Raw genomic sequence first — 25,545 nt, 5'->3', positions numbered from 1 at the left:
AATTTAATAGCAGTTAAATAACACTTCTATTTAAAAGAAAATATTCCGTTTTAAGAAGCTCCAGCATTGAAGAATGTTTTTACAAGTAAAGTCAATTTTCAATGCTGATTTGGCTTAATAGTGTTGGTCAGTCTGTATCATATTGTTGAAAGAAAATTAAAATTAGTTCTCCATGCATTCACACTGGCATGTTCTGGGGTTCAACCGAGTGTCATCATTACACACAAGTTGGCAGCCAAATGATCAAGTATTGCAAAGGAATATCTTTCTTCCTCATTATGTTAAGGTTGCTATATTTTGGTTTTTCACTTGTCAGGGAAAATGAAAAGAAAAAAAGCGTATTATTATTATTATGCGGGTCTTCGTGATGTAATTCTACATGGCACTCACTGCCTGTATAGGTAAATGAGTGAGTGACCACATAAGAAGGTGTCCGTTTCTGTGCCACCCCTGTGTGTGAGCAATGGTCTCAGTCTGGCCAGCACTATGAAAATTGTCTGACTCCGCCACTACATTATGTTACATTATTTTTATTGGAAAGACAAAATACAGAAAAGTGTGCGTAATTCTTACATACTTCTTACATTTTTCTACGAAGTGTTTGAAACTTATATTAATTCTAAATAAATAAATAATTCTTAATAAATTTTTGCAATAGTGTTTTCTTGAAATAAATAAAATAGTTTTCAGTGTTTTGTTATATCGCCAAAAATATCGTTATCGCAAAAATAACCTGAAATATCGTGATATTATTTTAGGGCAATATCGCCCACCCCTACTACACAGTCACAGACACTACATAAAAAACAGAGGTACTACACAATCACAGACCCTACACAAACACACAGTGCACAGACACACACAGACACTACACAAATACAGAATACACAAACACACACATACACTACATAAAAACAGAGGTACTACACAGTCACAGACACTACATAAAAACAGAGGCACTACACACTCACAGACCCTACACAAACACAGACACACACAGACACTACGCACATACATAATACACAAACACACACAGACACTACATAAACAGAGGTACTACACAGTCACAGACACTACACAAACACAGACACTGCACATACACACACAGTCACTACATAAAACAGAGGCACTACACACTCACAGACACTACACAAACACTGCACAGACACACACAGTCACTACACACATACAGAATACACAAACACACACAGGCACTACACACATACAGAATACACAAACACACACAGACAGTACATAAAACAGAGGCACTACAGTCACAGACACTACACAAACACACTGCAAAAACAAGGATATGACACACACAGACATGCACATACACTACACACTCACAGACTACACAAACACACACTGCAGAAGCACAAGGACATGACACATACAGACAGACACTACACACTGCCAGACACTACACAAACACACACATACACTACACACTGACAGACACTACACAAACACACACATACACTACACAAGCACACACACTACACAAACACAGAGAGACACTACATAGACACATACAATCTACAAACACACAGACACTGCACAATACACAGACACTACACAAACGCATACCACCAATCTATGAACACACAGACACAACACAAATACACAAAGACGCCGCACAACCATACAGATACAGTGCACACACACACACACACACACCAGAAACACACAATCACAAACCAACACCAAATAAACAAACACTGACATCGCACTGCATCAGAACCAGCCTCCACTTAAATCAATCAGAATCAACCAAATTATAGCACCTTAAAAAGGTACATCAGCCTGTGGAGAACTCAAACCCCAGCACAGAGTAAAATACAATGTGACAGTACACGGTAGCAGATTACCTGAGTACAGTGACTAATATTATACACAGAATCCCACTGACAAAACACAAAGTCTGTGCACACAAGCTGGCCATCGAGACAGGATGCTATAAGAAATCCTGGCGTCCTACAGAGCAAACAGTGTGTACATTATGTACGACACTACAGAGACAAAGCTGCACTTAAAAGCGTCCAAAATACACTCACATGCAGGAAATCTACTTTTTAAATTCATCCTAAATTGTACTCTCTCAGCAACACTGAGAAACTAACCATTGTGTTGGGATTAAAGAAGGAAAGCAGCACTCTGGCAGCATAGTATGTATATCCCTGCAACAATCTAAGAGACACTGACTAATACATCCAAACACAGACACAGCCCTGATGGATCTTTACAGAGATAGTGTTTACTGGTTATGCACACCTGCTTTCTCTTCCTTTATATTTTCTTTAAAATATTTGCTTTTCAATGCTTTGGTAATACTGTAACTACTGTAACAGTCATTCTTACAAAGCTCTTTGAATTGAACTGAATAGTGGACTGAGAGGAGCCTGCCACACGCCACGCTAAGCAGCTTGGGTCACGGCACAACCGCCGTTCCAGCTGAGCTTGGAACGACACACAACGGATCTGGTTTCATGTTCAGGGTCTACGGGGGTCAGCGTGGCTTTCTGCCTACTAAAGGAACACTCCTCATGCCTGAAAACACACAGAGGCCCACCTCGAGAGGAGGGTATGCTTAGACACTCCACAGAAACAGCAGGAGTGAGACAGCCATGCTGAGGGGAGTTGGCTCAGTCTCTGTACACAGCAGCCATTTAAAAGCCATTCCGACATCATGGTGCCATTTGGAAATTCTTTGAAATTTTTTTCTAGATGATGATTTTATGTAGTGAGTTTTGAGTGTTTTAACCATTTAATTCATTCAAACTGAAATATATTAGTATACTGTTCAATGTCATACTTACATATTCTCGTCTATTGACATGAGAAATACACTGATCAGTCATAACATTAAAACCACCTCCTTGTTTCTACACACATTGTCCATTTTATCAGCTCCACTTACCATATAGAAGCACTTTGTAGTACTCAGCACTGCAGCGACACTAACATGGTGGTGGTAGCGCTGGCAGCGCTGTAGACACTGGCAGCGCTGATGGACTTTTTAAACACCTCACTGTCACTGCTGGACTGAGAATAGTCCACCAACCAAAAATATCCAGCCAACAGTGCCCTGTGGGCAGCGTCCTGTGACCACTGATGAAGGTCTAGAAGATGACCAACTCAAACAGCCACAATAGATGAGCGATTGTCTCTGACTTTACATCTACAAGGTGGACCAACTAGGTAGGAGTGTCTAATAGAGTGGACAGTGAGTGGACACAGTATTTAAAAACTCCAGCAGCGCTGCTGTGTCTGATCTACTTCATTCCAGCACAACACACACTAACACACCACCACCATGTCATTGTCACTGCAGTGCTGAGAATCATCCACCACCCAAATAATACCTACTCTGTGTAGGTCCTGTGGGGGTCATGACCATTGAAGAACAGCATGAAAGGGGGCTAACAAAGCATGCAGAGAAATAGATGGACTACAGTCAGTAATTGTAGAACTACAAAGTGCTTCTATATGGTAAGTGGAGCTGATAAAATGGACAGTGTGTGTAGAAACAAGGAGGTGGTTTTAATGTTATGACTGATCAGTGTAAGTAAATGTAAATTTTCTAACAAAATCAGCCACCAGTATACCTGCAATAAATTATCTGGCCCTAACACTTTGGCACTAAAAATGAGTAAATATTATGCCTCTTTTATAAGATCAAGACTGAAAATATTTAACATACATTTTAAAAAGTGAAAATCCTGAAAAAACAACAAGCAACTATGAGCAAAAAAATTATTCATTATTAAGTTAGTTAAGCATGTTAAGGAGCCAACACATTTATTTGTGTTTGTCTAATCCTGTGGTTACAGACTTACTGTAGATTTGCCACTTCAAAAAATAATTAGTTAATTACTAATATGGCATTACAAATTTTTCTTTTTTTTTTTCTTACAATCAGGTGTATTCAATATCCCATCTTTGCATCCAGTTTTAACCTGAGACAAGCAGATCATTTGCATTGCCAGTCACTACTGGAAGATTTATAGCGGCTGTTTTGGAAATATATTGACAAACAGGCAGGACGGACACTCATCTACCTTTATTCCTTCCTATTATTTTGATCACCGTGAAAAATACAGCAAGTGATAAAACATCAAGCTTTTTTTTTTATTTGACAAATTCTTTAATTTACTGCAAAACAAAACAAAAAAAATCTAGGTTTAAACCATGACTTTAATCATGAGTGTGTTATCTTTTACTGGTCTGTTTTGTTCTTCTAAATCTCCAGCCAAGAGCTTAGGTAAATCCAACATCTGTATTGTTGTAAAACTGCTCATCACTGGTGTATGGCCTCATCTCATCCCTCTCTTACTCATCCTGCTTTTCTCCTCCCATCACTCTGCCTCCTGTTGACTCCTCCACTCCTCCCAAACTCTCTATTTTCAGAGTATTTCCCTTTCCTGCTTTTTGAAGCTGCCACGGGTTGGCCGATCCACAGTACAAATCATGTTAGTCACTCACAGGGGGGTGCCCTGTCCCGCTGAGACCAGGAGACGCTGAAACACAATCCACTTCGTTCTTGCGCTCGCGTTTGTTTTTCCTAGGTCAGTTAGTGATGGGTCGATTGGCAGTGATCCCCTAAATCCCGCCAAGTAAAGAAGAGGCGAGTTAGGGTTAGAGGGGTTGGGGGTTGCAGGATTCTCACTGATCCAAATGTTGTTCTTTCAGTTATTAAACCTCCTACCACCTCCACTTCCCCAGGCTGAGATGGGGGTAAAGTTAGATATCTTGATGGCCTGTTGAGGTTAAGGTTCAGGATTTGGCCCTGGATACATGCATGCTGGGAACTGATGTTTTTTCGAATGGACAGTGCATGACTTTTTGGCACTTCTTAGATGTCTTGTTTTTACTAACAAGAATTACTATGCCTTTGGTTGTAGTTAAGGTTTGTTGTATAGGGATGTAACAATAACCATAATAGATTAAAACCAACGGTTATTTGGCATATTTTCATAACTATTAACATTGCATTATTTTTAGCAGCTACAACAGAACAAGTAACTACAACAGAATGTTGAAGTATATCTGTCTTTGTATGAAATAATAACTACATAATACACAAGACCTTTCTTTGTAATTCATTGGAAACTAAGGACACCAGCTGTTGTAGTTGTGAAAATAGATTTTTTTTTTTCACATTTGTGCTTTTGATATGCTTTGAATTGCTTAACAGTCCTTGATGATCATCTTCTTTTAAAGCTTTTTTTTGTACCCACTCATAATAGCATCACCTTTTACCTGTTCACCTGAAAAGACATTCAAAACAGTTGTCCAAACTAAAAAGTGTGCTGTGGTTTTATAAATTCACCTTTTATTCTGTTATTCATAATAATAGATGTCGTATTCTATGCATCCCTAATAAAAAAAAGCCAAGCCTGATTGCTTACCAATGTTAAGCTCAAAATCCAACATCCAACACTATCATGGCATGGAATGACGGTGTCAGTGACCAATGATTCTAGACTAGCCTGCTTGCAGTCTACACCTGTATTCTTTTAAAAATGTGTGAACAACATATAACATATTAATGTTTTAAACAATGTGTGTAAAAGAGACCTACAGTTACTTAGCATCAGCACATAATAAAAAAGTTTTTTTTGTTTTTTGTTTTACAACCCCAAATTAGAAAATGCTTCTTTCATTTACTTTGACTCAAGATATTACATGTTTTCTCTGGGCAACTTAATTTCATTTGTTAATATGCACCCATTTTTGCCTTTCAAACAGGTGATTATAATTAACTTTTTAAAAAACAAAAATTAGAAACAAAAGCAGTATCCACAAAAGTCTTCGAGGAGCAAGAGAAAATTATTAATGTTTAAATTAATTATTAAATGTTTCTCAAAGAAAGATTGAAATGGACTTCAGAATTTCTCCCTCTACAATGCATAATATCATTGAACAATTCAAGGAATCTGGAGGAATCTCCACGCAAACCTTTGTCAACACAACATACTACAACACAAAGTTAAGTTAAATTCACAAATGCCACTTAAAAACTTTACTGTGCACGTAAGAAGCCTTATGTTAACCGAGTCAAGAAGACGCGTTGAGTTTTCTGGGCACAGAGGCATCTAGGATGGACCATCACACAGTGAAAATGTGTATTGTGGTTAAATGAATCAGTATTTCAGAAAAAATGAATGCCCTGTGCTCTGAACGAATGACGGAAAGGACCATCCCGACTGCTATCAGCAACAAGTCCAAAAGTCAGGGTCTGTCATGGTATGGGGTTTTGTCAGTGCCCTTGGCAAAGGTCATTTACACTTCTGTGATGGCAGCATTAATGCAGAAAAGAACATTAACATTTTAGAGCCACACATGCTGCCTTCAAGACAAGATCTTCTCCAGCGACGTCCATGCATTTTTCTGCAAGACCACATGCTGCACACATTACAAAGGAATGGCTGCAGAAGAAGTGGTTAATGGGTACTGGATGACCTGTCTGCAGTCCCTGACCTGTCCCCAGTAGAGACAAATTTTGTGGTGGGGTGAATTTTGAAACAGAAAATGCTTTACCGTCCCAACTTTTTTGGTGCTTTTGAATCAGAATTGCCTTCAGCAGTAGTAAAGTACCTGGCAAAGGAACCCCCGAATCCACAAAGCAGAAAAAGTGTTATTCCAGTTATTCCAGTCAGGGACACTGCTCTTTTCAGGCCATACACGACTACATATACAGTGCTGGCCAAAAGTATTGGCACCCCTGCAATTCTGTCAGATAATACTCAATTTCTTCCAGAAAATGATTGCAATCACAAATGCTTTGGTATTAATATCTTCATTTATTTTGCTTGCAATGAAAAAACACAAAAGAGAATGAAAAAAAAGTCAAATCAATTATCATTTTACACAAAACTCCAAAAATGGGCCGGACAAAAGTATTGGCACCCTCAGCCTAATACTTGGTAGCACAACCTTTAGACAAAATAACTGCGAACAACCGCTTCCGGTAACCATCAATGAGTGTCTTACAATGCCCTGCTGGAATTTTAGACCATTCTTCTTTGGCAAACTGCTCCAGGTCCCTGAGATTTGAAGGGTGCCTTCTCCAAACTGCAATTTTGAGATCTCTCCACAGGTGTTCTACGGGATTCAGGTCTGGACTCATTGCTGGCCACTTTAGAAGTCTCCAGTGCTTTCTCTCAAACCATTTTCTAGTGCTTTTTGAAGTGTGTTTTGGGTCATTGTCCTGCTGGAAGACCCATGACCTCTGAGGGAGACCCAGCTTTCTCACACTGGGCCCTACATTATGCTGCAAAATTTGTTGGTAGTCTTCAGACTTCATAATGCCATGCACACGGTCAAGCAGTCCAGTGCCAGAGGCAGCAAAGCAACCCCAAAACATCAGGGAACCTCCGCCATGTTTGACTGTAGGGACCGTGTTCTTTTCTTTGAAGGCCTCGTTTTTTTTCCTGTAAACTCTATGTTGATGCCTCTACTTTTGTCTCATCTGACCAGAGAACATTCTTCCAAAACGTTTTTGGCTTTCTCAGGTAAGTTTTGGCAAACTCCAGCCTGGCTTTTTTATGTCTCTGGGTCAGAAGTGGGGTCTTCCTGGGTATCCTACCATAGAGTCCCTTTTCATTCAGACGCCGACGGATAGTACGGGTTGACACTGTTGTACCCTCGGACTGCAGGGCAGCTTGAACTTGTTTGGATGTTAGTCGAGGTTCTTTATCCACCATCCGCACAATCTTTCGTTGAAATCTGACGTCAATTTTTCTTTTCCGTCCACATCTAGGGAGGTTAGCCACAGTGCCATGGGCTTTAAACTTCTTGATGACACTGCGCACGGTAGACACAGGAACATTCAGGTCTTTGGAGATGGACTTGTAGCCTTGAGATTGCCCATGCTTCCTCACAATTTTGCTTCTCAAGTCCTCAGACAGTTCTTTGGTCTTCTTTCTTTTCTCCATGCTCAATGTGGTACACACAAGGACACAGGACAGAGGTTGAGTCAACTTTAATCCATTTTAACTGGCTGCAAGTGTGATTTAGTTATTGCCACCACCTGTTATGTGCCACAGGTAAGTAACAGGTGCTGTTAATTACACAAATTAGAGAAGCATCACATGATTTTTCAAAGGGTGCCAATACTTTTGTCCACCCCCTTTTTTATGTTTGGTGTGGAATTATATCCAATTTGGCTTTTTGACAATTCTTTTTGTGGTTTTCCATTGAAGACAAATTAAATGAACATTTTAATATCAAAGCATTTGTAATTGCAATCATTTTCTGGAAGAAATTGAGTATTATCTGACAGAATTGCAGGGGTGCCAATACTTTTGGCCAGCACTGTATGCTTAGAATAATTTTCTTAATGAAAAGTGTATGCAACAAATATCCGTATTCGATTTATTATTGTTTAGTAATGGACTTACCCTAATCAAGATCATGGTAAATCTAAGACAAACTTGGAAAAACTACAGAACCATCACATACTCACCCCAGTGTATGCAGACAAAAGCATATGAATGCAGGATAAATAAGTAAAACTTCTCAGACAATAACTATAGAAAGGATTTGCTCATTTTAGTTATAAATTGTAGGCAAAATGTTATGTAATGTATGTATGTGTGTGTGTGTGTGTGTTTGTGTGTGTGTGTGTCTAATTAGATCCCTTTCATGCTTACTTGGCTATGAGAGGGCTCAGAAGGCAGAACCAGTACAGTGCCATTCCAGAAGACTTTGCCATTCCAGCTCATTCTTGCCTCTTTTCTCCTCGGACACAACTAAAGGGATTAGGGTATACAGCTTCCGCCAGACCCTCCACTCAACACAAAGCAGCCAAGGGCTTAGTGAGACAGCCTAGGATACAGGGGCAGATCTCTGTCACTCAGGCCAGTCACTTCTACTGCTGAGAATCTAATCTTATTATGATATGGACAGACCGAAGAAGAGGGCAAAAGACAAAAGAGTAAAAACACTTGTTTGATCTGTTCTAATTCAGTCAGTCACGAAGTTCATAATTTACACCTAAGGCAGTGTCCAGATTACTTTTGCAATTCAAAGCTCACAAATATTTTGAATAGCCTGTTCAAAATGGGTTAAAAAGGAAACTAAAACTTTTTAAGAACTGGATTTATCAACTATTTGATAAAAAGTAAATGTGTCATTTGCTGTTTAAGATTTTGTATCGACTCTTTCATGTGTCTTTGAGCATGTTTGTACATCAAAGCTGTTAAGTACAGTGTGAGAATGCCACAGGTCATTCTCCTGAGGTGCCAAACAATGAGACTCTATTTGGAATTGAAACACATCCCGATGAGCGGCACCTGCATGTGCATGCTGGCAAAATTTTGGAGTTGGGTGCTAGAGTGAGCCCTGGCCAGTTTACATGGCCTTGGCACCACTTGACACCCACGTGTAAGTTCTTTCTAGTGTCCCTGTGAAAAGCCTTGGAGTAGACGACACCATTAGCACTGCACCAACCAAAACCTCAGCTAGAGTTGGAATGCTGGGCCTCACTTGCCAGATACCCTGTACATTTTACAGTACCTTATGAAAAAAAGGAAGGTGCTCAAGTTTTGGAAGGTGCTCAAGTTTACAGTCATATGAGGACATGATGAAGAAAAATAATTGTAAGAAGATTTGGCAATTGATTGTTTTACCAAACTATAGCATGTCAATCAGTTTTAAATTATAAGAGAATTCATTGTATAATATTTTAACAATACATTATACTACATTTAGAAAGAAAATTTAAAACCAGCATGTCTGTACATGCATAAAACAAAATTCCACTTAATCTACGTGACCAATATTTACTAGCAAACTAACTTAAAAATAATACAATAACAATATCTTTCAGAAGACCCATTCCATAAACACTCAGGCAAACACTAGTTCTGTAATGTATGGGGGGTTATAACTGCCAAATCTCATGAATATATCTAGCACTACCCTCCATCTCCATGAAAAATAAAATCTTATTTAGGCCAAATCAGTCAGCCACATCAGTCGAATGCTGCAAGATGACTGCATTATTTTAATGCAGCTAGGACAAACTGGGCTGATGTGGAAATAGAAAGAGTGAAACAGACTGAGCCTCAACCATAGCTTAAAGCAGAGCATTGAGCTAAGACAAGCTACAGCAACTTACTTGCATTACTTACACTAGGTTTGTTCATTAAAGCATATCTGCTGAAAATCTTTATGCATATTCATTCAGCCACAGCCCCCCACAACCACTTTCATTGTAAAACTTTGTTTAACATCACTGGTGGTAAATGGTACTAGTATTAAAAGTATCTCATACTGTATATCAAAGAACGTATTCACTAACAGCATGCATTGAAAAATACTCAAAAATAGGCTTGTCATATCACTAGGCAGTAAAGGAATTGTGGGTAAAATGTTGTGTTTAACACACACTGGGTCCTGGTGATTTGGGAGGATCCAGAGCTGTGGTGATCCAACAAATACAGCTCCTAAATCCACTCTTGTCAGCGCAAACGGCGCATCCCTCGTGCCAAGCAGGGCTAATTAAAAAACAACACATGGCAGGAGGACACTCCCTCAGCATTAAAACATACCCATCAGCACACCAGGGAACCACATTTACAACTTTACACTTTTAGCAAAATTGCTTCTGAATCTCACAAGTTCACTCCAACTACACCAACACCAAACAGTACCAGGTTATGCCATATAAAAAGCTAATATAGACTACAAATTATTGTAATTATTATTAGTAGTTGTAGTAGTAGTTATAATGTATTTTATTATTGGAGACATATTTCTTTCCTATTGTATTTATTTATTTTAATTGTAAAACAAATAAAGTAATAATAATCATAATAATAACAATAATAATAATAATAATAATAAAATAACAACAATAAGAATAAGAATAACAATTATAATAATAACAATATATAATAATATAATACAATAATAAAACAACATAATAATAATAATAATAATAATTCAGTATGCAGGTGTAACAAAGACTGGAGGAGTAAATCTGAAGGTTCATGGTAGATGCTAATGATCAGTGATCAGCAGGCTCTGTGTAGTGACGCTTGACATCAATAATAATAATAATAATAATAATAATAATAATAGAAACCATTTGAAAAAAATATGGAAATTTGTGACATATCCAAATCTCTTCTTTTTAAAAAATGCGCCCTTTTAACAGTTGAGCTGATGTGTAAGCTGTCTGCAAAATTCCCAGAGTGTGAATCTCGGCTCGGTGTTTTAAAGAGCAGTTACAGAAATATAAATATGAACCTTTGCTCACTGTTGTGATTTATGGCTTGATGATTAAAGGGTGGGAATCAGTTTGATGCTGGTATGTCATTACGGCCAGGACGCATTTCTCTGAGCCACAGGCGCTCTGCCGGCTGACAAGCCTACAACCTAAATGAATGTAATAAAAGTCAAAAAGGTGCCAATTACATCACTAAGTAGTCCATCAGCGCGGATAGAATAAACAAATAAGCTGCGGCTATAAATGATAGAAGCTTATGAGACCACACCTGTAGCGTGTTCTGCCTGAACGACAATTAGCAACCAGCCCGACAGACAGATTATGAAACTGTATTAATGGCTGGTTACAGAAAGCGTAATGATGTGTACTTTTCAAAAATCTGTTTTTAATAAACTTAATCATTCTATTTTTTTTATGCGGGCCCAACTTAAATGACAAACCAACTATTCGGTAAACAGTGCAAGTCGTTTTTATACGCATGTTCATGGAAATATATAGCAAACACGGCGTAGAGCACCAAAAAAGGCTTCCAATCCAAATTCGTACGGTTCAGGAGCAAAACTGGATATATTCACACACTGCTAGTATTACCTGGATAAAATATTTAGCTCTTAGATTCTCACTCGCAATGCTGGGAGGATGGCTAACTACAAATTTACAGGATATACAAAATATAGTCCAATGCATGTTGCCTGATATTTAAAAAAAAGTTCCAGGTAAATCCGTGACAGACATAAATTAAAATCTAATAAATGTGGCAACCTGCATGTAACGAAAATCCACAGATTATGCACCCTGCAATCCCCATAATTCATTAATCTTTTTTTTTCCAGACTGCCCATCACACTTGTTATAATTATCTTTTTACATGATGCCTAACATACAGCAAAACTACATTATAAAATATATTGTCGAACATCTAGAATGCAATGTCAAATAACGTGATACTGGGTCACAACTGGAAATTCCTAACAATTTAACCCACAACTTCAAGAGAAATAAACAGCAAAGTAAGGTGCATGGCACGAATTTGGGGTTGTGCTGAAATATGTCGGAAATCAAAGAATCGATACTTAAAATAAGTATGTATTATTGTATTAAGCAATAAATGTTTGTCATATGTTTCTCTTTATTATGTTCAATAATTTTCTTACTCGTCATTTTTTCATTTTTTCTGTTAATTTATTTCTCTTTTTAAATTTAATACAAAACACGATTCATATACATATTGATTCAAATATTTTAAAATGTTTGCAATTAATTAACATTAAAAAGAAAAACTTTTTAACATACGTCTCTTTTTTAACTAAATATTTTTGCCTTATCATTTACGTTTCTCATTAATTAATTTTCGGCATTTTTTATTCATAGCGACTTATAATTGTGACTAGATATAATCTAAACAACTGATGGTTAAGGACCTTGTTTAAAAGACCAACGATGGTGGTGATGAGGCTAAAACAAGCGACCTTCCAATTAATACATCACTACCTTAACCGGCAAGCTACCACTGCATTATTGTTATTATTGTTATTATTTTATTTACATTTTCCGTCTAATTTTCATCTTTTACTACCGCTTTTATCCTGATAAATTGGGTCCTGTTTCCCGTAATTACTAGGCACAATGCGGTAACACGCCCCAAACAGGACGCCAATTCAACGCAGAAATGCGTTTCCCCTCCTCAAACATAGCCAATCATGCCTGTAGGTAGACGCCAGACCGACAGGTTCATAGCATTGGATACCAGCGCGATTATAATTATAATAATTAAAAAAATTATCATTATTATAATAATAATAACAATTATTATTATTTTAGATGTTTAATTGCAGCTCTCTCTTACAGTATTTCACGACCCAACGCGAAAATTTAAACCTAACCAAAACCAGTTTTGTGGATGTACCGTTTGTTGTCACCCTAGTTTTAGAAAGAATGGCATTGTATAGGTTATATGATACTTTCTCCAACGACACACTTATTATATATATATAGAGTAATTAAAAATTATACCAAAATCTATAAATACACTGTACAACTACAACTATTAAAAATTCATTGACATTGCAGAGACACCTAATGTGCTAAAATGCTAGCAGGCAAAACAGATTTCGACTAAGTTGTCAGTAAGCCGTTATTAATTTTATATAAAATAGGAGCTGTTTTGGTTACTTAATCACTTATAACTTATGCATTTATTATAAAAAAAACACTAATCAAAGGGACTTTCAAAACTTTCTATGCCGACATAGAATTATTATTATTATTAGGATTAGTAGTAGTATAGTAGTAGCCGTAGTAGCAGTATGGGAGGTTGTTGGCCTGCACAAAATAAACAGATTTATAGGATTTCAAAAACCAAATACGTGATTGTTCAAGATTACCTGAGGCAGGCAAGAAATGGTTTTCAAATGAGCAAATTCTAAAGTTGCAATCTGTGTTTCTAAATGACTGGAATGGTGACAAAAAAAAATAAAAGTGCAACATCGTCCAATAATTTAGTACTCTATAGCTATATAATTTCTGTACAAAAACAAGTTTTGATAAATGTCAATAATAGTTTTTCTTTACATAATATAACAAAATTCAACCAATGTTATTAAATTAGAATTCATGTTTATTTTTTATTTTAAAAACAATATATAATCTAATCACTGCTTTTTAAAATGGTCCCAAACTAGTTAAGACCTACTTAGTAAGAAAAAACTTGATTAAATGGGACTTCTGCGTTTTAAGGGCAGTTGTCCCCTGACACAAAACCTCAAGTCTTCCATTTAAAATTAAAACATAAGCCTTCTGTTTGTTTGCATAAATACACACACGTGGAAAAAGAAATCACCACACGTGAAAATATATGAATAATAAAATAAAATGATTAATAATAATAATAATAATGAATGAATAAATAGCACATGACTAAAATAAAATAAATAACAAATTGACTAGAAATTAGGCCTGAGCTTTGTCAGCCAAGAAGAATCAACAACTTTAGCTCTGTATCAGTACGTCTGATTCGTAGTAATTACTTTTATTAAATTAAGGCATGTAGGCATGTAGTGAAAACACCCAGATACATAAACAATAAATTATATACAGATCACTAAATGCGGAGGAAAACATCAAGATAGAATAAATCAAGATAGGAGTAAAACACTATGCAAGTTATGGTATGATATTTCTATCAATATGATAACCATTTGTGCTTACTGTTGGTAGTCGTGTTTGCAATAGAGTTTTCTGTCTCGAGAGTAGCAGCTGGTGGTGAGCGGCTGCTGACACACGGCGCACTGCAAACACTCTTCGTGCCACGACGACTCGTTGACGCGCATCAGAAAACGGTCGGCAATGGGCCGCTGGCAGCCCTCACATAACGCTTGCTGGAGGCAGTCTGAGCCTGCATGTGCAAAAAACAGAATTTTATTGTTTTAAATTTATTCGTCAGTCCATCGATTAGGAGAAAAATCTAAAAACGGAAAATGCATGCAACATGTTTTAAGTGTAATAACAACCAATATTAAACCCTGCTACTACTACTACTGATAATAATAATAACAATAATAATAACAATACTAACAACAACAGTAACACTAATATTACTACTACTAATAATAACAATAACAACAGCAACAATAATAATAACAATACTACTACTAACAACAATAATACTAATACTAATAACAATGAAACGTTGCAATTAATATAAAACAAATCTACATTCAATTTCTAAATAAAGATGGCGTTTAAAGATACATAACCAAAAATATCTTAAAAAAAGAGCAACATCAAAAACTTTTAAAATAAAAAAATATATTTGAATTTTAATTAGTTTACGTACACTGTTCCAAAAAGTTTGGTGTGTATGATTTGGCTACATTATCTAAAATATTCAGGTATGAATATGTCATAACTCGTTTTGTATATTACAGGTACGATGTGTGTCAACTGTAGTGCAGTAAAAGTATGTGGTTATTTCAATTGATTTAATTCTATCAGCGATGCGTGTATTAGGCTTATTAGGATAGTTAAAAGCTCCATGCATTTTTATTATCGGCTGTGTGATGCTAAAGAACGCTCTGAATATACGGCAAAAAAATGACAGCACTGAAATATAAATAAACTGCACTTCTTCTGCAAAGCAGATCCCATAACCATGCATCAGGGATAACCTTTTCCACGTAACAGCCTGCGAACACTCACCTAGCATAACTCCAAGTGTGGCTGGTCTCGCCCGGAGCGGATGGTCTTCAATTTTGATACCGTCCAGCATATTTGGACGTTCATACACTTTTCCCGCAGAGATGCGTCTCTCCAGTGTTTCAGGACCTGTTGCAATATCCATAAAATACTATCAGTCCTTTCCTAGCTTCAAATTTCCAAAAAAGCCCACAATGTCAATGGTTAGCACAGATAATCTCAACGTGCATGTAGCTAAATTGCCAACTTTTAAAACTTCTCAGCATAGTAGACACGCCATTGTTGATATCTGCTCCATCAAAATCTGACTCGGGCAAAAAAGGCAGAGCCAGAAAGGTGAGCCTTAAAAAGCACGCGTTGATAATCACCTGTTAATTTTGGCTGAGGGAGACGAGACGCTTTCTGCACGAGTTTGAATCCCGGCCGCGTTCTCGTAAGCTGCAAATGAGGGAACTTCCCGTTCTGTACTGCGCACGCAAAGTTGTCTCGACACGCCAAAAAAGCATGAAAGAAATAAGTAAATCCAAAGAAATGTTTTTGATATGCCACAATGCGAACTGTGTGCAATTCAGACCCCTGGCGCTGAGGAAAGCCCTAAACCGCGAGAGAAGTGAAGGAATACGCCCTCCCCTTTGTGGCCGCGTCACTCCTCAGCCTATTTACTGTCTTCAGCACGGGATTGGTGCCGAGTTAAAACGACAGCCGGTCCGCCTCCAAACGCGCAGACCGAACAGAAGACGGAAAGTGCGCTAAAGTGGTACAGGTAAAACGTTTGTTTTTTGAATGAATAAATAAACGAATAAATAAATGAATGAATAAATAAATACATGATGGGTACTTAATACAATTATAAAACTTTAAAGCAAGAAAGAAAATAAAATGATATACACACGAAAAAATTAAACTAGAATGAGAAAGAAAAAGAAAATAAACTAATTGGTACATACACGCTAAAGGGAAATAACCAAGTGTGTTTTTATTCTTTGTCATCATATGCCAAATACATTGTAATATATTTATAAAACCCCCTCTCTCAAGTTAAAAAAACAGTGCGTGTATTAAAAAAAAAAAGCTCTGCAAAACAACTTTGGAAAAACCAAAACATTTAAATAAATTAATGAAATATTACTATTATTATTATTAATATTATTATTATTATTACTGTTCTTGTTGTTGTTATTATTATCAGTAGTAGTAGTCGTACTCCTCCTTCTCCTCCTACTTCTACTACTGATATCAATAACAATAATAATCATCATATTATAAAAATAACATCTATATTATTATTATTATTATTATTACTGTTGTTGTTGTTATTATCAGTAGTAGTAGTCGTACTCCTTTCTCCTCCTACTACTTCTACTACTGATATCAATAACAATAATAATCATCATATTATAAAAATAACATCTATATTATTATTATTATTATTATTATTACTGTTGTTGTTATTATCAGTAGTAGTCGTACTCCTTTCTCCTCCTACTACTTCTACTACTGATATCAATAACAATAATAATCATCGTATTATAAAAATAACATCTATTATTATTATTATTATTATTATTATTATTACTGTTATTATTATCAGTAGTAGTAGTCGTACTCCTCCTCCTACTACTTCTACTACTGATATCAATAACAATAATAATCATCATATTATAAAAATAACATCTATTATTATTATTATTAATATTATTATAATTACTATTATTATTATTATTAATAAGAAGAAGTATTTAATAAGATGATAAGATTTATTTGAAGCACTGAGAAGGCTGTATCTTTTCTGCTCTGGAGACACGCTTTGATATAAGGTAGTGGAGCATCGCCTGGACTATTCGCTATAGCTTTCAGCCTTTGTGTGCGATAGGAAGCCTCGATCCTTCTGACCTCCTGTATCCGATGCACCTGCCAATCAGGTCTTCTAAATGAGGGTACAAGAAAAATGGATCGGCGCTTGGTCTTCTGTTGTTACTGCTAAATAACATGACAATAAACGCGTTATAAATGTTTATGTACAGGTTAAATATACATTAGCTATCATAAAAGTATTTAGTATTTTTCCACGCGCATGTGTATCAACTCATTATAATTAGTTTATTCGTTATATAATTAATTATGTAACAATTCGTAACGCATTTCTAAATAGACTTGTAAATTAAAACAAACAGACAAAAGCAACAAAAAATTAAGCTTAAAAATTTACGTTTTCATCTAAAGATAGAAATATTGTCACTTACTGATTTCATACAGTAGAACAATTATTTTAAATTGATCCAATAAAAATAAATATGTAGGGTTAATTGCTATAATTAGTTAAATTATTTAAGTAACTTAATTAAAGCCCAAATAGCAAAGTTCAATTTCGACTCAACTACCTCAAATAAAAAGGAACTACTGGGTTCTAATTAAACCATTACCTTATTACCCTGTTAATTTACCCTACACATAATAAATGAAGAAAACAACAAAATTTAGCACACTCTCTATCCATCAAACTCCGATAATCATCGCACAATACGATCAAACTTTCTACAGATCGCACTTATACCAACACTCTTCCCATTGTACTCTATTCCTTACATACATACTACCATTACAACCATCACACACGGCCCATCACAACACGTCTCCCCAATACATCCATGTTAGTCTCCCTTTCACAGTTCAGCTACTCTATTTGATATGCTATAAACGGACAATCCGACCCACAAAATGCAAATACTGTACTGTAGGTCATTAAATCAATGATCAAAAATCAGCTAAGGGTATGGAAGATAAGCGTATATAACATTTTAAATAACATTGCTTATTATTATTATTGTTATTATTATTACTATAGATTGTTATTTAGTTCGTTAGTATAAGTTAATATTAGTTTATTATTCTTTAGACGTCATATAAAAAGGGTGGGCAAAATTAGAGCAAAAACTGGAACGAATAAATAATATTTGAAATAGGACAACAAAAGCAACAACGAAAACACAAACAACAACAGTAGCATCGGCAGCAAGAGCAGCAACAACAATAGCAAAAACAACTATAAAAATACAAACTGATAACAAGTATAATATTAATAATCAGAATCCAAATAAACAAAAAATAATTATACTCATGCACTAGTGCATTAGTAAACAGAGTGAAAATTCGCCTTGATGTTATAAGTCTTCTTATCTGGATGATATTGTATCTGGATGAAACACGGAGTCGCTCCATTTTTCAAAAGCCGCTTTGGCTTCGGGTTGTTTAAGACGCCCCCTGGCGTTTAAATTATACACTATTAATGCGAAGCGTTAATGTAGGTTACAATTAACATACTGTGCTTACTGTAGTGACCTCAGTGGCTATAGAAACTATACTAGGTATATAGAAACATATTGCTATAATAATAATAATTATTATTATTATAATAATAATAATAATAATAATAATAATAATGTCTGAGAAAAAGCAATGTGTCAGGAAAGCACAGGCAAGGTTTCGCTTACAGTTTTCCAAGCCTATTCAAAATTCTTCACCAAAAACAACACAAAAAAGGGCCGGGAAAAATCATTGTTACAAGCCGTGTTGAATTAGGTCAGACATTGTGCAATGCGACTTGTATTTAGCAGTGTAGAGGGATTTGGCCTGGGTTTTGGAACACTCAATGGTTTACGAAGTGTTTCATAAAGACAGGCCTCAGTGGATAGACATTAAAACAATCAATGCAAATACTTCACAATAGCTTGAGATTTTTTAAATGGAAAGTTAGGATTCGTCATTTGTAACACATTGGCTTAAAAAGCGATGGCATTAAAACATAGACGCTCTTGCGCGCATTTTTTCATACAATTGCGCAAAATACCTACGATGAAACTTCAAAATTCAAGAGAACACATTTTATGTGTGAACCTATGCCACAGGTGTTTGGCACGTGGGCACCTCCCTTTTCCACAAATAAACATCGCATGGGGCCAACTTTAATAAATAAAAAACCCCCAAAAACAACAAAAACAAACAAACAAAAAAACACGCACGCTTAATTAATTAACTTATTCATACCAACTGTTTTGTTGTTTATTATTATTTCTTCTTAACCGAGTGGTGCCGGACCGCAATCGTAATAATGTAAATAATAATTATACCAACAATAACAACAATAATAATATAATTAATAATATTAATTGTTTTTATTATTATTTATATTATTTGTTTTTGTAATATTTTATTCTTTTTAATAATAATAATTATTATTATTGCACAATTGCGCGTGATTAAGTATAATTTAAGGCTAAATTCTAGATTGATAGTAACTTTTGGCAAGGCGACGATGTCTTTAGTAGCCTAATTTATTCATACAATATAGATAGATAGATAGATAGATAGATAGATAGATAGATAGATAGATAGATAGATAGATAGATAGATAGATAGATAGATAGTTTTCTCCTATATATATATATATAAATATATATATATACATATATATTATAGGAGAAAACGACCAGTCTATCGTGCTAACAACACTTACCACTTACCACTGGACAATATACTCGATATTTTTTGCTGACGTATTACATGTTTATAGTTTAATATTCGATACTGATATGCAAATAATCACAACTTTTATTGATTTATTTCATAATTCGTACTAACATGATGAATATTGTGTGTTTATATTAACTCTGTAAGACCGTTGCCAACACTAAAACATTAAAAAACATTTTAGGAAAACGCAGCTTGTAGAAAAAGGAACAGGTTGAGACTTCAAGTCTTGTTGAATAATAGTGGCCAGAACACACCTACAGTCATTTGCGCTAGCAGCTAACTTTGATGTCTAAATGCACTTTGATCTTTTAATGACCGTTTCTGTGAAGCTTTGCGTTTGTCAACGATTTCTCCAACACAAAAGCGCAGTGCACTTCATCTAGCTTAAACCACATAAAGACTTACACCCAGTTCTCCCCAGATTCTCCTGCGATCGTCAAATATTTACTTTGCTGTTTTCTTTGTTACTCAAATTATTTATATGGCTGTTATTTAGATGTAGTTTTAATTTAATGTCGCTTTTCTTTTCCTTTTTTAGTATTTGTTTTGTAGACAGTGATGAATTTAGTAGTATATAAGGCAAATCTTTATCTTTATTCTATATTCAGGACGTCGTTGGTACAATTTTAAAATCAAGGAAAAATATGTTCCGTCTCTAAAGATCACGGTTAGATAAGAGTAAATGTCGCCACCTTGTGGGTAGTGATGTGCTTACCACGACGAACAACTACGTCATACTATAGTTCTACACACTTAAAATATTACCACTAACTAAAAAATAAATACATGAATAAATTAAGATAAAGCACACGAGTTGACCAAATACATGATAATAAATAATATTTTTTGTATTATCTTTTAAAATGTAATTGTTAATAGTTAAATAATGAACAGTTATCATATATATTATATATATGTATATATATATATATATATATATATATATGTGTGTGTGTATATATATATATATATATATATATATATAGAGAGAGAGAGAGAGAGAGAGAGAGAGAGAGAGAGAGAGAGAGAGAGAGAGAGAGAAAAAGAGAGAGAGAGAGAGAGAGATAACATCTATTACAGTGTGTATACATATCCCAATGGAGTCACTTGGATTACTGCTTAAAAGTTCATAGACCTTCTGACCAACAGTTGTCAAGTAAATCTCATTAGTCAGATTTTATTATTATACAATAATAATAATAATTCTTAACTTTATAATAAACCGCAATTTAAACTGTAACCTTTTAAAATCAACAAGCATACAACTGTTTTTTTACCATCATACTTAGTTTATAAATACTGTAGTCTATAGTATTTGTCAGTAAGATGGAAATTGGGAATTGTAGTTTTAGGTTAAATTTCTCTTGTTTTAATCAATAGTTCTTTTGTAAAAATGTACATAGTGTGCCATTTTTCACACAGCTCTATAGTTATTCGCATAATTTGTTTGATAAATATAAAATGCATAAACAAACACTTGGTAAAAAATATAAAATGTCATGAAACTACATTTTTTGTGATTAATTTTCTCATGATATACATTAAAAAATACAGCTATTAATTACAGCAAATAACACACATTATATGTTCAATATAGGGCTTAATTGGGTCAGCTTTTGATTATGCACTGTTTTTTTTAGTGTAAAAGCAAACAAACAAAAGCAAAAAACTACAATCCCCATTTCTTTTGTTGGGACATTTTGTAAAAAGCAATAAAAGTGAGTGACTGGTCTTTTTCAGTTATATAACTGTTTAACATCACGTCACAATGAAAACATTTCCAAATGTTCCACGGACTAACAACTATATTTTGTAAATATAAACAAATGTGTGTATGCAGCCCAGATCTGTCTCCTATTGAAAATGTATGGTGCATAAAGAGGAGAATCAGACACTGGCCACCACAGACTGTTCAGCAGCTGAACTCTTGAATTAAGCAAGACCTGGCAAGGAATTTATAAACTAGCCCACTACTGCAGGGGCCAATCAGGCAGGCATCTATACAGACATGACTGGCTATGTCTAAGGTGCTGGCCATGACCCTGCGATGGATTGACATCCTGTCCGGTGTGTGTTAAATTGCTCCCAGTAATTCTGGGGAAACAGGATCCACTGCAACCCTAACCACGAAAAAATGGTTGTAAAACATGAAAATGAAACAACAAACAAATAAAAATAACCCAAGTAAATGTTAAATGACATTTTCTCAACTAATGCAATTATCCTTAAATTATTAAAGAAAAAAAGGTTATCCATGTACGACTGTAAAAATATGCTCCCTTGGGTTATTTATCAACCAAATACCCATTTAATGATAAGTGGGTTCAAAAAGACAAGGCACACCAAGGTCTTGATTACCACCAGCTGTAATTAATCTAAACCTCACTTAAATAGAAATACAGCAATGTGTAGGCTAAAATGTCTTAACTAGCAGCACACTACATGAAAATAAAAACAAATAAGAAACAAAGTCATTAAAATAGCTAGTTCTAAGGCTTTGGGAAAATACCAAAATTTCAGAAAGTTAAAAAAAGAACTCATTTAAACATCCAAGAGGGCTGCAGGCCTTGCTAGCCTTTTTTTGGTAAGACATGCATCAGCATCTGCTACCATAATTCTACTTTGAAAAAGTCCATAGATAAGATCTATTAAAGTGTGTATACATTTTTGGCCCCCTCTGTATATATCCCAATGGAGTCAACTGGATTACTGCTTGAAAGTTCATAGACCTTCTGACCAACAGTTGTCAAATAAATCTCATAAACTGCATGAGCCATTAGTCAGCTTTTATTATTATATAATAATCCTCCTCACATCTATAAGTAATAAACCACAGTTTAAACTGTAACCTTTTAAAATCAACAAGCATACAACTGCATTTTTACTATCGTATTTAGTCTATAAATACTGTATAGTCTGTAGTCTATAAAGTCTTTGTGTCAGTAAGATGGAAATTGGGAATTGTAGTTTTAACTTTAAATTCTATCATAAGTAAATAAACATACCACTTCTCTTATTTTATTCAGTAAGCGGTTTGTAAAAACGTACAGTTTGGCATATTTTTTTACACAGCTCTATAGCTATTTGCATAATCTGTGTTTGATAAATATAAAATGCATAAACAAATTTTGTGAACAATAACTTTTAAAGTTGCCTAAAATGCCTATATCTTTTAATTTTTAAATGTATGCCAAAAATTAAACAAAATTAAAGTATAAATAAGCATTTTTATAAAATATTACATTACATTACAGTCTAAATATACTGTACAATAAATAGATAAACAATAAATAAATAGATACATAATAAATGTTAATTTTTAATGGTATTTTCCTATTAGTGTTGGCCTTATAGCACTCTATACAGAGATATAAGGTGCATTGTTTACCATGAGCTGCTGATTGTATGCATTTTATTTATTTTATATATTTATTAAAATATGTACTTGTGATTATGGATAACTGAGGAAAATCTCCTGATTCATTTTCAAACATTAATTACAAATGTGCATGAGTGAACTGTACTAGTCATTTTTACAGATTTTGTGTTTCTGACAAGGTCTGTGTGATTTAATATAACCCAAGAGTGAATGAATAAATGAATGAATAAATTAATGCATAACTAAATAAATGCATAAAGCAGAATAAAAGCAAACGTTTTATAGTTTATACCTTTAGTTCTTTTCAGCTAATAAAATTATTAATGCTTTAAAAAAGGCAATGTTGATGAAGTGGCAAAGTGATAGCAGCTTTAATGCAAGACACAATATAGCTTTAAAATATCTGCACATTTGAGATACATTTTAGTAATATTTTTCATAGTTCACAAAGAATACTGTGACCATGTATGCATCTTGATAGTTCTTTCTCTAGTTTTACCCTTTTCATTAAAGAAAAATAAATAAATAAAATAAATGAGCTACATCAGTTTCTTATGTATTTATGTTGTTTTTAACCATTGGTTATAATGTAACATTTGTAACTTTATGTAACAGTTCAAAAGTTTTTCTTGAATTTATCATATGGAAAAAGTTACAGAGTTTTGGCAAATGTCTGTTTTCCTTTTGAAGCTAAAAGAGCTGAAAAACACTTCCAGTGAGGAATGCTCAAATGTTTGCAGAGTATTCGTTATTGCATTTTGTAATTAGTTAAAAGATGGTCTAATTAATAATTTGTTCAAGTGAAAAACATCCAGGTTTGCTAATCAGAATTGTGCTTTTTCATTATTTTCGAAGAACGGGAAATGAGTGTGCATGTGTTCTCAGTTGTTTTTCTATTAACACAATTTACATTGTTTCTTATTGTACAGTTTTCCTTGAGAAATACATATACAGATGTGTTTGTCACACTTGGGTTATTTTCCCATTTTGTTAGTTTTGCATATTATTTTGGTGTAATCTTTGCAGGTTAAAATTACACAATAAAATTTCTCTATTTATAGATAATTTGTGACATTTAGTATTGATGAACAACCTGATTTAAATACATCCTGTTGCAGCCTTCAGGTGTTTTTTTTATTCCAGCATAATTTTAAAGATTAAATTCTGAAGATTATATGTCATGAGAAAAGCCGTTTCTACATACAAATGTATTTTATAAAGCTAACTATATTATGCGAATAGCTATAGAGCTGTGTAGAAAATATGCCAAACTATGTACGTTTTTACAGAACAGCTATTGATTAAAACAAGAGAAGTGATATGTTTACCACAATAAAATACATAAAATAAATAGATATAAACTATAAATAAATAGATACATAATAAATGTGCATTTTAATGAATTTTCTTATTAGTGTTGGCCTTATAGCACTCTATACAGAGATATAAGGTGCATTGTTTACCATGAGCTGCTGATTGTATGCATTTTATTTATTTTATATATTTATTAAAATACTGTATGTACCTTTGATTATGGACAATTGAGTAAAATCTCCAGATCCATTTTCAAACTTTAATTACAAATGTGCATGAGTGAACTGGACTAGTCATTTTCACAGATTCTGGGGAAATTTTGCAGGTTAAAATTACACAATAAAATTTCTCTATTTATAAATAATTTGTGTCATTCTGAATTGTTGAACAATCTATCCTAAGACATCCTGTTCTAGCCTTCATGTTTTTTTTTTTCATGTTTCATTTCTTTTCACCCTGTTCCCTTTCTGTAAAAGTAGTTCCCTGGCAGCCACCCCTTCCAAAAACACCATTCCTAATCCAGCTTCTTTGGACTGTAGAAGAGTCCACTTGCCGACTGTCCTTGCTGGACTTGGTCTCTAATCAAAAAAAGGCCTCTCCTGATTCTTGAAGTTTCTTTTTAACAGCTTGAATACCAGATGTTGAGTATCCAGTTTGTTTGCCGATTTCACTTTGAGAGGGGCCTTGACTTTGTGTTTGTCAAATTTTGTGATCTTTTGAATGGAAATACGTGACTGAAAGTTGGTCTTAAACATATTAGCAAGCTTCCAATTAATTAAACTTATACAAAACATGTATTGTATTTTAAATTATAACATAAAAAACTTGAGCAGAATATGAAACAAGAAATTAATTGACAAATTAATTTCATAGCATAAACCTAGCATAG

At 34.6% G+C, this 25,545-nt stretch overlaps 1 protein-coding gene across 4 annotated transcripts in view; it reads right to left on the bottom strand.

Annotated features, from left to right (window-relative positions):
- The window catches only part of lmx1bb (LIM homeobox transcription factor 1, beta b), a 70,338-nt gene extending 54,760 nt beyond the window's left edge, over positions 1-15,578 (bottom strand). For 2 of the 4 annotated variants that reach the window (XM_062998571.1, XM_062998573.1), the window contains exons 1-2: positions 15,437-15,578; positions 14,447-14,633 (exon numbers count right to left, since the gene is read on the bottom strand). In XM_062998571.1, coding sequence (XP_062854641.1) covers positions 14,447-14,633; positions 15,437-15,578 — 329 coding nt within the window. Of the gene's footprint in view, positions 1-14,446; positions 14,634-15,430 lie in introns of all 4 variants that reach the window. The other 2 variants (XM_062998572.1, XM_062998574.1) reach the window with 2 other exon arrangements.
- Between the last annotated feature and the right edge of the window lie 9,967 nt (positions 15,579-25,545).

Source organism: Trichomycterus rosablanca, chromosome 7 (assembly GCF_030014385.1).
Source record: "Trichomycterus rosablanca isolate fTriRos1 chromosome 7, fTriRos1.hap1, whole genome shotgun sequence".
In the NCBI taxonomy this organism is placed as follows: Eukaryota; Metazoa; Chordata; class Actinopteri; order Siluriformes; family Trichomycteridae; genus Trichomycterus; species Trichomycterus rosablanca.
The sequence above is the reverse complement of the archived record's forward strand: the minus strand, read 5'-3'. Positions and strand labels throughout refer to the sequence as shown.